The sequence below is a fragment of the Penicillium diatomitis genome, assembly GCF_028827545.1.
Source record: "Penicillium diatomitis strain IBT 30728 chromosome Unknown utg000010l_segment0_segment0, whole genome shotgun sequence".
Classification (NCBI taxonomy): Eukaryota; Fungi; Ascomycota; class Eurotiomycetes; order Eurotiales; family Aspergillaceae; genus Penicillium; species Penicillium diatomitis.
Window position 1 is genome coordinate 1,423,789 of NW_026623182.1, and position 15,122 is coordinate 1,438,910.

At 52.5% G+C, this 15,122-nt stretch overlaps 5 protein-coding genes across 5 annotated transcripts; 3 read left to right on the forward strand and 2 right to left on the reverse strand.

The window, feature by feature from the left end:
• Positions 1 to 449: 449 nt before the first annotated feature.
• On the forward strand, positions 450 to 2,940 carry N7539_007506 (M28 family metallopeptidase; the record flags this gene model as incomplete). The annotated part of the gene is made up of 3 exons (XM_056937107.1): positions 450 to 1,344; positions 1,426 to 2,801; positions 2,884 to 2,940. The coding sequence occupies 3 exons, from the start codon at positions 450 to 452 to the stop codon at positions 2,938 to 2,940; spliced, it is 2,328 nt and encodes a 775-aa protein (XP_056787906.1).
• A 1,235-nt stretch (positions 2,941 to 4,175) lies between these two features.
• N7539_007507 (glutamate carboxypeptidase) lies at positions 4,176 to 7,096 on the forward strand (the record flags this gene model as incomplete). The annotated part of the gene is made up of 3 exons (XM_056937108.1): positions 4,176 to 4,265; positions 5,014 to 5,037; positions 5,444 to 7,096. The coding sequence occupies 3 exons, from the start codon at positions 4,176 to 4,178 to the stop codon at positions 7,094 to 7,096; spliced, it is 1,767 nt and encodes a 588-aa protein (XP_056787907.1).
• Positions 7,097 to 8,060: 964 nt separating this feature from the next.
• N7539_007508 (TMEM14 family protein) lies at positions 8,061 to 8,608 on the forward strand (the record flags this gene model as incomplete). The annotated part of the gene is made up of 2 exons (XM_056937109.1): positions 8,061 to 8,063; positions 8,276 to 8,608. 2 exons carry the CDS (start codon positions 8,061 to 8,063, stop codon positions 8,606 to 8,608), a joined length of 336 nt encoding a protein of 111 aa, XP_056787908.1.
• Positions 8,609 to 9,675: 1,067 nt separating this feature from the next.
• On the reverse strand, positions 9,676 to 11,134 carry N7539_007509 (putative C2H2 finger domain protein; the record flags this gene model as incomplete). The annotated part of the gene is made up of 3 exons (XM_056937110.1): positions 9,676 to 10,425; positions 10,518 to 10,900; positions 10,972 to 11,134. 3 exons carry the CDS (start codon positions 11,132 to 11,134, stop codon positions 9,676 to 9,678), a joined length of 1,296 nt encoding a protein of 431 aa, XP_056787909.1.
• A 1,178-nt stretch (positions 11,135 to 12,312) lies between these two features.
• Positions 12,313 to 14,832, reverse strand: N7539_007510 (uncharacterized protein; the record flags this gene model as incomplete). The annotated part of the gene is made up of 1 exon (XM_056937111.1): positions 12,313 to 14,832. One exon carries the CDS (start codon positions 14,830 to 14,832, stop codon positions 12,313 to 12,315), a length of 2,520 nt encoding a protein of 839 aa, XP_056787910.1.
• Positions 14,833 to 15,122: the final 290 nt, after the last annotated feature.

Sequence of the window (15,122 nt, forward strand, 5' to 3'; positions counted from 1 at the left end):
TTTTCATTCCATTGGATTATACCTCGCCGTTTGGCTCGACCTCCTCTATCTGATCTCGAGGTTTCTTCCTTACTTTGGCTTTTCGGCCTCATGATTTAGCGACCGTGTCTGGATAGGAAAATAACCGTGATACCATGTATCTGTATACTTCCCATGTCTGCCGTTACAACTTGCTATATATCCACCAAAAAAAATCTAGGTCATTCAAATTGGGAAGTGTGTTTGGGCATCAAGTGGCTACTCTCGTTATGGAGAAAGCTTGTATTAGGAAAGTGGATGGGGTCACCGCGCGGGCCATGCCGCCCGAGGGCGTGTGGCATTTAGTAAGCCCAAGCCGATAACGCGATAAAGTGCGGAGAAGAGCTGATAGACACGAGACTCGTCATCGGTAGTGGTTCCCCAATTGCCTGCCCATTCTCCTTCATTCCTCCATCACCCAAATCTCCAAAATGCGGGAGAAAGGAGAGATGCCATTCACAGAGACTTCACCTCTACTCGAGGTTCATGTCGCACCGCGGCGTCCTCGATATCCACATCATGCAGTGCGCCGAACCTGCACATTCATGCTCGGCGCCTTGCTGGTGGTTGTCGTCATACTCTTCTCCATTCCATCCGCTATCCTTCCCCGCGACCACGGCTCCATCTGGTCCTATTTGCCGGGTGCCAACCCATTCCCCCATAGTTCATGGCCTCAGGGCAATGGCTTGCCATTTGATCAGCTTCAGCAGATTCTCCTGAATACTCCCTCTGCAGCGAAGACCCGGGAGTGGAGCGAGTATTATACTGATGGGCCACACTTGGCTGGGAAGAACCTGAGCCAGGCGCTGTGGACGATGCAGAAGTGGAAGGAGTTTGGCATTGAAGATACCAGCCTCGCATCTTATGATATTTATCTAAACTATCCATTGAGCCATCGGCTAGCTCTTTTGAAAAAGTCTAAGCACGACACGCAGATCACTTTTGAAGCGACATTGGAAGAAGATGTCCTTGAAGAAGATCCTACTTCTGGTCTGCCCGATCGAGTGCCTGTCTTTCACGGCTACTCTGCCAGCGGCAATGTCACTGCTCAATTTGTGTTCGCCAACTTCGGCACGTACTGGGATTTCGAGGACTTGGTGAATGCCAATGTGACCTTGGAAGGTAAGATTGCTATTGTCAAGTATGGTCGGAATTTCCGGGGCTTGAAGGTCAAGCGGGCTCAGGAACTGGGCATGGTGGGCGTTTTGATCTATGATGATCCACAAGAGGATGGCGAAATCACCGAGGAGAATGGCTACGAGGCCTACCCTAATGGTCCAGCTCGCAACCCGAGTGCTATCCAGAGAGGCAGCACGCAATTTTTGAGTATGTATACGCTCCTTGGTTCGAACTGATAATCTGCACGTATGAAGGCCTTTCAAACGTTGCTCACATCGCATACATTAGGCATTGCTCCCGGTGATCCAACCACGCCAGGGTATCCATCGAAGCCCGGCTGCGAGCGTCAGGATCCTCACGATTTCATCCCCTCTATTCCGTCGCTTCCGATCTCCTACAGTGAAGTCATTCCCTTCTTGAAGGCACTGAATGGTCACGGGCCCCGGGCTTCTGATTTCAATGAGTACTGGCAAGGTGGCGCCCTTGGTCACAAGGGTGTCAAGTATAACATTGGACCCTCGCCGGAAGATGTCGTCATCAACCTTGACAACCAGCAGCAGTATGTCACCACGCCCTTGTGGAACGTCATTGGAGTCCTGAAAGGTACTATTCCGGACGAAGTCATCATTCTTGGAAATCACCGCGATGCCTGGATCGCCGGTGGAGCCGGAGATCCCAACAGCGGCTCTGCGGCTATGAACGAGGTCATTCGTAGCTTCGGTGAGGCTCTGAAAGCCGGATGGAAGCCGTTGCGCACCATTGTTTTCGCCAGCTGGGATGGCGAAGAGTACGGTCTCCTGGGTTCGACAGAGTGGGTCGAGGAGAATTTGCCGTGGCTCTCCAAGGCTAATGTCGCGTATCTCAACGTCGATGTTGCTGCTTCTGGCACCAACTTTGGTCCTGCTGCTGCGCCTTTGTTGAACCAGGTCTTGTACGATGTTGCCAGCCTTGTGCCGCATCCCAATCAGACTGTCCCTGGACAAACAGTCCGTGATGTGTGGGATGGACAAATTCATACCATGGGTAGTGGCAGTGACTTTACGGCTTTTCAAGATTTTGCTGGCATTCCATGTCTTAACTTTGGATACGATCGTGGCAAGAATGACCCGGTCTACCACTATCACTCGAACTATGACAGCTTCGCGTGGATGGAGAAATATGGTGACCCTAACTGGTCTTACCACCTCACGACGACCAAGCTCTGGGCGCTAGCAGCTGCTCAGCTGGTGGAAACACCAGTCATTTCCTTCAGCGCTGGAGACTATGCCGATGGACTCGACGCGTACCTGGGGAAGATCAAGCCTGCGGCAGAGAAGCTGCCCAAGAATGTTCAGTTCGACTTTGAGCATCTCGATCGGGAGATCTCCAATTTCCAGGCAGCTGCAAGTGCATTTGATGCGTACGCTGCGAAGCTGGCTGCGGAGTTGGAAGAAGAATTACCCTGGTACCAATGGTGGAAGAAGGTGCGGCTGTATTTCCTGATCCGTGGCGCCAACGATAAGTATAAGAACATCGAGCGAGCCTTCTTGTACGAGCCTGGTCTGGACGGACGCAGTTGGTTCAAGCACGTGGTCTTTGCTCCCGGTGTTTGGACCGGTTATTCAGGAGCCACCTACCCTGGCTTGGTGGAGAGCTTTGATGCCGGCGACATTGAGAACGCCAAGGTAAGAGTGCACCCGTTTTCTCGACTGCTATTGAAAGAGAATTGCTTGACTGACCATGGAATCTTACGGTCTGTGCTTGTAGAAATGGAGTCGAATCATCCAAGAACGGATTGGTGCAGCCACCAAGTTGCTGTCATAGCCAAGCGTGGGAAGTATTGAAGGTTGAGAGCAACAGTGACGTTCATATGTGGGGGATGTACAAAGGCGCCCCAGGTGTATACAAAAAGTGGCGGCAGTCTTGATGGCTTAGGTTTTATAGTGTACTTGAGTATTGAATATTGAGGAGCGCCACATGGAAAGTGTATATGTAAAGGTAGTGTAGTGGTGCTGACTCACTCTGCTGACTGCTGAGCAGTTTCAAGCGTCGCCACTTAAGTACCGCCTAACTAGTAGTCTACTAGTCGCAATAGTGGCTCTATAAGAATAGAGAAGACTTGCCTGCAGTGCATTCCTCCATTAGTACAGGCCGTCAAGCATAAGGTAGGTAGGTACGTGTCCCGTGCAAGTCATCATTTCGATCGCTGCCGGTGGCTTCCAGGAAGCCCTCTGTGACAAGATGCAGTATGCACTATGCACTGATGAGAATACCAAGCAGGTGTGATGATTATCCGCAGTCAATCAAGTAAGTAGTAGAATGCCTCGGATCTCCATCTGAATCGCCCAGCTGATCCAAGTCTGTTGTCTGGGGCTTATCGGATTGGATGCTACTTTATCAATCAAGATGCATCGCCTGGGGATCGGTAGGGATGAGATCGCTTTGACAGGACCTAATACGTATGACCTACTTGTGTACACTCTCGTAATTGGTAAATACACCATACACACACCCATAGTATGTCATACGTGTCAGTACTTCTCGTGCATCAGCACTGTTGATCTGACCTTTGAGCTACGCCAGTACTACACAATACATGGCTATACATACTCCTCTCCATTCGGCAATGGTGCGGTTGATGTGTACCAAACAAGTACCAAACGCACAGAGCCACTCGGCGCCCCCACGAGGGCGGGAGACTCCGCCGAAGTGGAGGCGCCCAGTTTTGCCGACCGGAGGCTTTTGGGGTAAGCTGAGAGTCAACTTGGACGGGTCTGTTTACCACAGGATACGCTTGTATAGGAACCATGGAGACAAGCCCGAGAACCTACAGACTGTACACAGATACATGATCAGGATCCTCATGACTGGAAGTTCCACAGATTGTTGAATTGCACTTGATCGATATTTGAGAGTCAAGGACGAAGCGTAGGTAATTCTCCCTCGCGTTATTCATGTCAGATTGAAGATGGGGGTAACTTAAGTCACTGTCAGTACATCCTGACACCGACGTCTGCCGGTCGACTTCTCTGACTCACTTGTAATGGTCTTAGGCTGCTATGTACACCTACTCTAAAGAGATCTGTTTGATTTCTAATGGACAATCATCTCCAAATGATAAACTCTCCCGACTGAAAGCCTGGCGACCAGTGAGTGGTATTAAGCATTGACACGATCGACGACGCGATCGCATTTCCATGGATATCCGACCATGATATGGTCCAGTCTCTCGACACGGAGTCAACTCTGGCGTTAGAGTAGTAGAACTCAGATAGTACGAGAATAGCACTCGAATTGTAGTGGTACAAACCTCACAAGCCAGGAGGGAAAGCATGTCATTCGCATTATTCAAGAGAAGACTCGGCACCGGTCAGGCAGCGGCTCGGACCCTCGACACAATCGCCGATTATGTGCAGTCGTGAAAAAATCGGAGATTCGGAGCATCCCAACTTGGGGGGTCATTCGGCCCAGACTCTGTTTTCTTTTGCATTTCTACCTTTCGCTTCTCCCGTGCATCTATTTCTCGTCACACGAACTCTCTCTCTCTCTCTCACTCTCGCGCGCGCCCTCTCTCTCTTGTAAATAACGTCCCCATTTTCGGTTGACGGGGGTCTTTCTCCACATTCTGTACTCTCTTATGTCCTCAAGCTGAGCTTGGTGAGAGGGAGACCAGAACTACAGAGAGAGTGAGTGAAGGGGGAAAACCAGACACCAAACTATGAAGCGGAGAATCATCAGAAATATGCAAAGAAAAAGCAAGGCACCTCAGCTGCCAGTGCGCCAGCTGCTGATCCTTTGTATGTGATTATTCCTCACTTCCGGAATAGAGAGACACGGACATGGGGCGTCTCATGGCACTTGAAAGGATCATATCAATGGCTGACTTTATTTTTTTAGCCATTTGTCGCTTCGCTGAACCACGTAAGTTCGCTGATCCGGCGATCCATCTATCCATGGCCCATTATTCTCAATCAAGAAAGAAGCCTCAAAATCTTTGAACAAATGGAGACAAGAGTGCTAGTCGCGGTGGCGGACATGGACTATCAAAATCAAAGCTAACGAATATTGGGCTCCATTGCAGTCGTATTCACCTCTGTTCTGCCATACCTGGTGAGTTCTGAACTAACTCCATGAGAAGGCGGACTTTCATCGCACCGATCTACTTCGAAGACGGCTCTCAGCAGGCTCTTCCTGGTGCATTTTCCACCAGACATCCCGGATCCTTCAACCTGAGTGCCTCCTCTCATTGTGATCCCGGCTCAATGGAGGATTCTCTCTGACCATAGCTTAGCTTCCCCGCTGACTTCAACCTCTTCCCTCTTCGCAGCCCGAGCTCATCGAGTATGTCGGTGTACCAAAGACCGAAGTCGCCAGATGGGTTGGCATCTCCTCCGCGGTCGCATCGATCTGTCAGGCGATCATGGCCGTGCCTTGGGGCACTCTATCCGACCATGTCGGCCGGAAACCCGTGATTCTGTTTGGGTTGACCTGTACCATGATTATATCTATTATGCTGGGCATGTCACAGACCCTGGCAATGGTGATCCTTTCGCGGTCTTTGTTCGGCCTAATGAACGGCAACGTTGGGATCTTGCGCACCATGGTAGCCGAGATCGTGCCCCAGCGAGAGCTTCAGCCTCGAGCGTTCAGTCTGATGCCCTTGGTATGGACGATCGGAAGTATCTTTGGCCCTGCATTCGGCGGTGCCTTGGCACGTCCGGCCGAGAAGCACCCAGAGCTGTTCGGGGGTATTGATTACTTCAAACGGTATCCATTTGCGCTGCCGAATATTGCCTCGGCATGCTTCTTCCTGGTGGGAATCACCACGGGGTTTCTCTTCCTGGAGGAGACTCTCCAAGCGAAACGGGATTCTTATGACCCCGGCCTCGCCTTAGGCAAGGCCTTGACAAGGCCTTTTGGTTCATGCGGGCGTTCGAAGGTGAATGACTCGGACGAAGAGCGCACAGCGCTGCTGTCAGATACCAAAACACGAGGTCACCACAAGACTACTCCCAAATCTCGACCGAGCTGGTCCCAAATCTTCACGCCACAGACTAGTCTTATTCTGTTGTCTTATACTTTGATGTCCGGACTTGGCATGTCCTTTGACTCAATCTTCCCGGTATTTCTGCACTACCCTGTCCAGAATCTGCGAGACAATCCAGATGTCCAACTGCCATTCAAATTTGCCAGTGGATTTGGTGTCGGTAAGTACTTATCCTCTTACCCAAGTTCGTCCCTGCATTGCGGCTTCGGGAGTGCGTACTCCATTATTTACCGCCACGATTGTAAAAATCTCGAGCACAGTCACCCGTCTAACCAATTTTCCACTTTCTCTCGTCCAGATGCACCTCAGATCGGCATATTCTACACCATCATCGGCATCATAGGCATGGTCATCCAGTTCACAATGTTCCCGCCCGTCGCCAAACGCTACGGAGTCCTCAAATGCTTCAAGGTTTCCGCGGTCATTCTTCCCACCGTCTTTTTCGTCGCACCATTCACCGCACTTGCGCCTGGAAATATCAGAGTCCCCCTTGTTCTACTTGTCATGCTCATCAAGCTCGGCGCAGTCGTGTTCGGTATTCCTTGCTGCACGATCTTACTCACCAACTCTGCCTCGAGCATGTCCGTGCTCGGCACATTGAACGGGGTCGGAACCAGTTTCAGTGCCTTGGGTCGTGCCGCCGGCCCGGCCTTGATAGGCGCTTCATTTTCATGGGGCATCAAGCAGGGCTACGTGATCTTTCCGTGGTGGCTTCTTGGGACGATCGGATATTTGAGCATCGTTCCTGCTTTCTGGATTGTGGAGCAAGATGGGCCGTATCGTGAGCAGAAGGTGGAAGAGACGGAAGTGGAGGAAGTGGAGCAGCCACAGCACCAGACGGAGGAAGTGCCAGCAGAATTGCGTCCGGAGGATGCAGTATCGCGTGAAATGCCAACACGTGGATACGGATCTACTTCAGCAAAGAGGACTTAGCGAGCTGTGTGAGATACATACTCTTTCGATGCCGCCCCTACCCTGGCCGAAAAAAATACGAAGAAGCGACTTACGAGCAACATGACCTGACGCCGCATCCGATTTCTGCAGTGAAGAAGCTGACGTTAAGCGTGTTTCGCATCTTATGAAGACAAGATCTGGACGACCGATCGATTAGGATATCTTGCATTTACATTGTTAGCAGCATCAAGAATGATTAGAGATAATATAAACTGCTTTTTGCCTTTTGATTATGTGCCTCTCGGGGGTCACTCAGGTTTTGTGAATATAGAAGAGCGAGCTCGAAGACATCCTGCAAATCATTTGTATTTGAGGACTGTCCAAAACGACGTGACTTGTCTAGATTCGGTCTTTATCACACGTCAAAGATGACCCTTTTTGCGATCCTATACTTCGGCCTCGGCATTTTCCGAACTTCCGAGAATAGCCCGAGCGATGGAACTTCTCGACAGCTAACTATCATCTGACGAATGCGCATACGTTTTGGCAATTTGAAAATGTGCAACTGCGCCCTCGCCTCCTCTTTGCTTTGACAAGCAGATTGGGTTGTTTCTCCAGCAAAATCAAAAGTTCAACCTCAATCTCCGCAAAGGAGTGACCACTGAGTCACTGACTACTAGTAACTAGTGGTGACTTTGTCGATAAATGGCCCGGCAGAGCAACCTGGAGTTCTAGACCTTGTCCTTGAATCATAACCAAATTAGCCTCGGCCTCTTCACGCAGCCGGTACTAGTCAGGTTACCAGGGAATGGGATACTTGGAGCCTAATTAAGCCACCGTAACAGGTGACTCCCCAACCCGGTCGAAGCACGCGTTACGCTCAAACAAATCTACATTCTTCACTCTCCAAGCTCTCGCAAATCTCTCCTACCCTCTTCAAACATTCCCCGTCTCTGCAAAACAATACCCAGCAATCACAAATACAATACACTCACGAGTCACAATGGTATGAAAACACCATCCCCTCGTCTCCAAAGCACACTCATTCCGCCCATCCCATCCCCCAGTCGAACCCATCACCACCACCAATCCCCCACACTCGCAACGCTGAATCGCAATCACATTCACATTCACGTTCACAACCAACATCACAAGCCCAATCCCCCCCCCCCCCCCCCCCCCCCCCCCCAAAAAAAGCTAACCGTCCCACCACCACAGTCCACAAATACCCTCCCCACAACCTCAGCTCTCGTCCTCTCCCTCCTCCTCACCTCCCTCGGCGGCGCAATCGGCTACGCCCGCACCGGCTCCCTCCCCTCCATCATCGCCGGTCTCTCCGTCGGCGCTCTCTACCTACTAAGCTTCCTGCGTTTGCGCGCGGGCCAGCCCTACGGCGAAGTAATCGGCCTGTTGGCTTCGACGGTGCTGGGCGGGAGCTCGATTCCTCGCGCGATCAAGTCCGCGAAACCGGTGCCGACGGGTCTGAGTGTCTTGGCTACGTTTGGGGTTGTGGTGTTTGGGTTGGCGATGAGGGAGAAGAGGGGTCTTTGAGGTTTTGTTAAAGAAGTTCTATGAAGGTGATTGAGAGAGGAGGGGAGGGGAGAGGAGAGGAGAGGAGAGGGATATCTGCGATGTTCTAGGGGGAAGAATCTTCAATTTCGAAGGGTATTTCGATTAATGTGCCATCATATACGATGCCGAGGTTACATGAGTTCAACTCTCACTGTCTCGGGGCTTTCCACGTGTTGGCGAAGCGCTAGATATTGTGGAATCACTCGCAAAAGAGAAAATCCAGGACTTTTTTAAAATCTCATGAAAATATAATTTGATTTGAAGACGAATATTGAACCACTGGCTAGCTTCAGACTCACACCAGACAGGCAGGACTTACATCGTCGTGAGCAGCACTGTGTCTTCGAATGACTGCACCAGTGTACAGTCAGAGGGTCCACTTCTCTCCGCGAAGGCAGCGACACACGTGTTGCGATCCGGACGAGGCTGGCAGACGAAGAGACTTTGTCGCTGGCATGAAAGATCAAAGAGGGCAGGGAGAGGTGGGAAGCTCGTCAAGTCAATTCGTAGACAAGCAACCCGCATCTTGGCCTGGAGTAGCACACAGGGAATCGGCCAATACGGTCTATTAATGAGACTCACCAAGGAGTACAGATCTTCATGCCTTTGAATAGGTCAAGAAATGATATCCGACCCACCAATTTTTGCATTCAATAGCCAATCGTAGCGGAAGGTCTCGCGCCAGTGGTGGCATCTTTCGCGTGTCAAGAGTTTCGCCAGAGGTACTGCTCGAATCAGGAAAGAAGGACCATAAACACCGCGGATACCTCATGACAAAGACTTTTTTTTCATGATGAAACCCAAAATGCTCATAGCATAGGCAAGAGTAAGTGCCAACTTAGCTGGAATTTTCGTATCTCACTACTCAATTGCGCTGATAGTGTCTCAGCTGTTTGTTCTCCTGCCTTGTGTTCTTCGCAATCTTGTAAAGAAAGGCCTCGGCTCGTATTCGTCTTGAGTTGGTGTTCTCGATCGCTCTCTTTTCTTCTTCGGTTGACGAGTTCGCCGCGCGCTATTGGCCGATGGATGAAATTGAAATAACCGCCTTAGTGTGCCGGGTCGACCACCGTGTCCTGGTCGCGAATTGTGCCAACAACAATCGAGCCGGGAACCTCGCCGAGAGCCGTTTCCTGTTGGAACGCTTGTCGTGAGAATGCATACCGCGGCAATTTGGCCATCTTTTCCTCAGGGCTGATGTTCTCATCTGAATAGACCATCCGTATATTCTTGGACTTTTCCTTTTTCGTTGGCTTCTCACTTGCTGCTGCTTCTTTCGCGGCACTTGAAATGAGCTCGTCAACAGATGAGGCGACATGCGACGGCGCCTGCGTGGCATCGCCATTAGCATGTTCTGGACTTGTAGAAGAAGGTGCCGGGTGGCCCATATGCATCTGTTGCATTTGTTGCATGTTAAGTGCGGGCGCAGCAAATGATGGCCGCTGCGGAAGACCCGAAAGTGCTGGCAGGCTTCCCGGTCGCGCTTGGTTATTCGGATCGAGTGTTGGGACGGTTGGCAGAGGATAAGAGCCACTAGGCGATCCCGACGGGAGAGTTGTGGGCTGGGCAGGATAAACGTGAGAGGGGTAGCCAGGAGGAGGATATGGGCCAGCGCCGGGCGGCGCCGCAACGTAAGCCGCTGGGGTGCCAGCAGAAGGCGGCGCGTAAGGTGAGACAGCGGCTGGTGATAACGCGGGATACACCGGACTGGCAAGTGAATATGGTGAAGCAGCGGGAATTGGGGGGGGCCCCATAAGGCTGAGGGTATGATTGCGCAACTGGTGCTTGCTGCTGCGGCGCTGGTGAAATTGAAGCCGCGGGCTGGGCCTAATGATGTAAGTAGTTAGCTATTGCCCACATGACGATCCTTGTAGAACAACCATTGCCTTACGTTTGAGTTTGTTGGGGTGGACGCGGACTGCCCAGTGCCAACCGGGGTCATTTCTCTACTGCTACCGCCTGTAGCACCTTCAGCACGCTTGGCGCGATGCGCTGCCAACCGCGCCTTGATATCCGAAAGATCCTCTAATTTCGGCTTCTTGTGCGCCGGTCCACTTCCGCCACTGCCAGATGGAGGGTTACCAGTCACGGCCTGACGTTCAGCTTCGGATTGGTGATACTGTGTCGCCACACGTTGGTTGTGGGCTTGGAGAACGTCCTCAGGGACTCCCTCCATACCGAAAATTTCGACATCGAGGCCTGAACGATTTGGCAACGCATTCTCGATCTCTGTGAGCTGCTCCTTGTGAACTTGACTCATGTGCACCGATAGACCTAGCAGGGTTCCGTAAAGTTAGTGACTAACGACCGTACAACCGCAGCATATTAATCAAGAAAATACTCACCACCAGCAGTGTTGAGCTTGCGATGACAACGTTCGCATTTGAAATGCTTCGCTTTTTGATGAAGGGTCAAAATTTTGAGGTCGTCGAAGTCGCGCTCGCAGTAGTAGCACCACGGACGAGCCAAAAGCTCGTCCAACGTCGGTCCACGTCTTTTCTTGCCCATATCGATCGTTGGAAGGCAGTGAAGCGGAGGAAGGTGTCTCGAAATTAAAAACAAGCGTTCTTCTACTCTCATCCTTATTAGAACGAGCTGCAAATCGTTGGAGATCCAACCTACCTAGAATTAGCGCGGCCCGCGTTCAGAGTTGAGTGACGCAAGTTGAAGCTGGGCGCGAGCGGTCACTTGATTGTCTCGTAAAAAGCACGTGATCCCATGAAAACGGGAGATGTACCGCGCAGCCTGAGGACTTCAGGACAGTGCTATCAGGTTCCCTGCTCCGAGGAAGACGAGCATTTTGACACTGTTGAACCACGTGCCTTTTTGTTTTTACTCTTTACTTATCAATCAGTCTCTTCTCATATCAATATCAAGTATCAAATGATTACTCGTTGGAAGCCCTGAATCAGTCATTATGGAACTACAGGAAGCGGTACCCTTTCTATGGCATCCCTAGCAACATGTACCATATCACATGAGCTTCTCAGTAATTACACAAAGGAGCACAACATCAAGCATATCAAATTGTGGAAAGTCTTGACGGTCGATTATCCTCAAATAGTTGGAAGACGAGCTATACTTGATTCTAAAACACAGTAGGTAGCAAGTACAAGTTAAATTTATCCGAGACGGTTGTACCTGAACCCAGCCACTCTTGCCGTCTTAAGCCATCCTGTCCTGGGAGATTGCGATAGGGTTGCACATGTCGTCTTCCAGCTCATCTCCATTTCGGCCTTGAGTGTACTCGAATACGAAGCACATCTATTTCTCAGAATCAAGGAGAATTGAGGTTACCGGAAAAGAGACTCTTCGTAGAAAGAATTATATTTACACGCCTGGCTTCTTGACCCAGACGCAGACGGAGCCTCTCACCCAGTCCGTCCATGATAATGTACATAATTTTGTGCGCATTGGCACACCAAAACACCGCGAACCTTTTGTCTTTCCCATTGCGCCGGGCCAAGACCAGAAAAAAATAACAGGAAGCAGAAAAACAAACAGGGGAAAAAAAAAAGTCAAAAGCGCTAATAAGGCTCACATAGCCACCGTAACCCCCTCAATTAGATCGGTGGTTCTGTGAGCCCCAGATGATATCGTACATGAGATGGAAGTGAGGTGATTTTGAATTGACGCTGGACTCCAACAGCGTTCACTTCACATCTCGTTGTACAGGAGTCAATCCTCTAGATACCTCTGTGACGAGGATCATGAGGCGGCGGAGGCGGACCTTGCGACGGGCCTTGTGGTGGACCCGGCATCGGCCCTTGTCCATGCCCCATTCCGTACGGCCCCGTGGGGAAGGGGTACATTGGGGCTGGCGCATATGGCGCCATTTGCTGGCCAGCTCCAGGCACCTGAGGTGGTGCGTAAGGGTTGGCAGCCCCGTACGGAGGCAGATTCAGCGGTGGCAGGGACGGGCCAGGTCCTGGTGCCAAGTGCTGCTGCTGCATGCTCATCATGGGTGGCATGCCCATGGGAGCCTTGGGGGCAAGATTGCCCGCGGGGAGGGGAGCCAGGGAGGGAGAGCCACGGCGGCGACCAGGTGGTCGAGAGACCTCTTTGGTTTTGCGGGTCTCGTCAGCGGCCTTGTCGGACTCGATCTGCGCTTTCGACCGCTTGGGATTGCGGATGCGGCCTTCTTTGTTGAACCGTTCCCAGTGGTCCAACATGGCCTTTGTGCGCTTTGGATTCTTCGAGTTCAGAATCTTTTGCCGCTTGGCCTCCTCCGGGTCCTCCACGGGGGCCTCCTTCTTGGGTGCCGGGGTAGGCTTTGCCTGTTCTGGCGCCCCCGGCATTGGCGAATTGTCCACGGCTGACGGCGTGGACTCGTCTGCAGATGCGGCAGAGGTGGGCGCAGCAGAGGGCGCGGCACTGCTGCTCGCTGCCTTGCTTGCCCCACGACGACCTCCTCGACCCCGACTCGAGCTGGTTGTGATGGCCGTTGTCGTGGTCGTGGTCGTGGTCGTGGTCGTGGTCGTGGTCGTGGTCGGCTCTTGAACGGCCTCGGTTGATGACGGACGAGGCTCGCTGGCTTGACGACCAACGCCACGACCGCGACCACGACCACGTCCTCCACCCCGACCACGACCACGACCACGAGGCGCACTCTCAACTACCAGCTCTGGTGGCTGGTATGCCTCAAAGGTGGCTGCGCGTCTACCACCACGAGCGCCCCCGCGAGCCCGACGCTTTGGCGGTTGGGCTTCCTCTTCAGCCTCATTCGCTTCTGGAGACTTCTGGATGGGAGCCGTCTCCTGCATCTCAGGCTTTTGGGAGGTCTCGATCTCGGCAGCCTTGCGCTTGCGAGTCACCTTCACCTGAATGGGGGCCTGAGGCTCTTCCCATAGTTTGGGCACCAGCTCGATGCCGTCCCGGACAATAGGTGTCCAGCCATCTGGATTACGCTCACCAGGCGCGACTTTGGAAGCCATCTTCCGTCCTTGTGCAGGGGTAGGGACAAAACCACCCTGGACGAACGGATTTTGAGGCGTCCGACTGACCGTTGTGGCCGTGTTCGTCTGGACGGAGTTGTATCGGTAGCCGTATAACATGGCTTCCTTCTTGTCCTCAAAATCCTGGTCGGGCTCCGGCAGACGTGCCATGGGATAACCAGCCTTCTTCTTGGCACCTTGCAAGAATTCTCGCTTGGTATCCACGGTGATTGGCACGCGCTGGTGACGGTGCGCACGGAGGTAGAGACGGTCCAGTGCGAGATACTCCTCTTGCCAGACCTTCAACGCGAACCCGGCTGCTTCGGTGGCAGCGTAGAGTTCGTCATTGGAGAGCTGATCCGGCTTTTTCAGCATCTCGACAAGACCGTCCAGGGAGCTGGTCTCGAGGAACTGTCCGCGATCAACCTTGGCCTTTTTGTAAGGGTCTGGGCGGACCAAAGGCTCGGGGGCGTCGCGTTTCTTGGACTTTGTTCCAGAGAACGCATGCTGCCAAGTAGCGTCTACCTTGGCAAGCTGCTGCTCGTACCCGGGGGAGAAGTTCTCTACCTCGTGCAGAGTCCAGATTTTTGGCAGGCGAGAGGGCATCTCGGGGCCTTGCCATTCCGCCACTCGCTGACGGTACTGCTCGGGGAAGGCGCTGCGGGGGTGGGAGAGCCGATTGATGAGCCTCTCCAAGCCCTCTTGTCGGACCGTGGCGGGGTCAGACGGTGTTTTGGCCACGGTGGATTGAACCGCAGGCTTCGCCAGGTTGGCAAAGCCAGCCCCAGTGCCGACATCACTGGGGTGGTCCACAACAGAGGGAGCAGCAGTCACTGGATCGGCCAGTGCCTCTTCGCCAGGTTCAGCGGTGCGGGACTCTTGTTCCTCGCGAGCAGTCTCGTCGATCGAGCCATCAGCCTCGGCTGTCACGTCGAGGTCACCTTCCTCGTCCTCAACATCCTCCGTGTCGTGCATGCCGTCGTCAGCTCCATCAAATCCCCCGTAGAAACGGCGAGGATGGAATTTGATGGCGTGCTCATGGAGCACGTCTTCTTCCAGGGTTTCATCATCTGGAAGTTCAATCAACTTACCGCACCAATCGCATTTGATCAGCAATGGGCGGGGCTCCGGGGACTGGGAGTCTTCAGTTGAGATGGAGCGAGCGTAGAATGGCTCCGAGAACTGACGACGGACGGGCGAGTCTTGGCTGTCACCGACCTCAGAGGACGGATTGTCCATGTCGATGAGATCAGCACGGGGAATTGGCGCCATCGTGAGGTGAGAGGTGAGAGGTGAGAGGTGAGAGGTGAGACGAAAGTAATGAGAGAATTGAGGGCCGGGAGAAGACTCAATCCCAGCCTTGATCTCAATTTCTCTTTGAAGAGAGCCCAACGGACACTTGGGGTGCCGTGATCTCAAGAAAAGGGAACGTGGAGGTTCTGTATACTCATGTTAGTCGCGGGTTGATTCGCTTGCGATGCCAAGACAAACAGTAAAGTAAGAGAAGCGCAATCCGGAAGCTGACCCGACGAGGGAAGCATGTACATGAGGACAGGCGCATG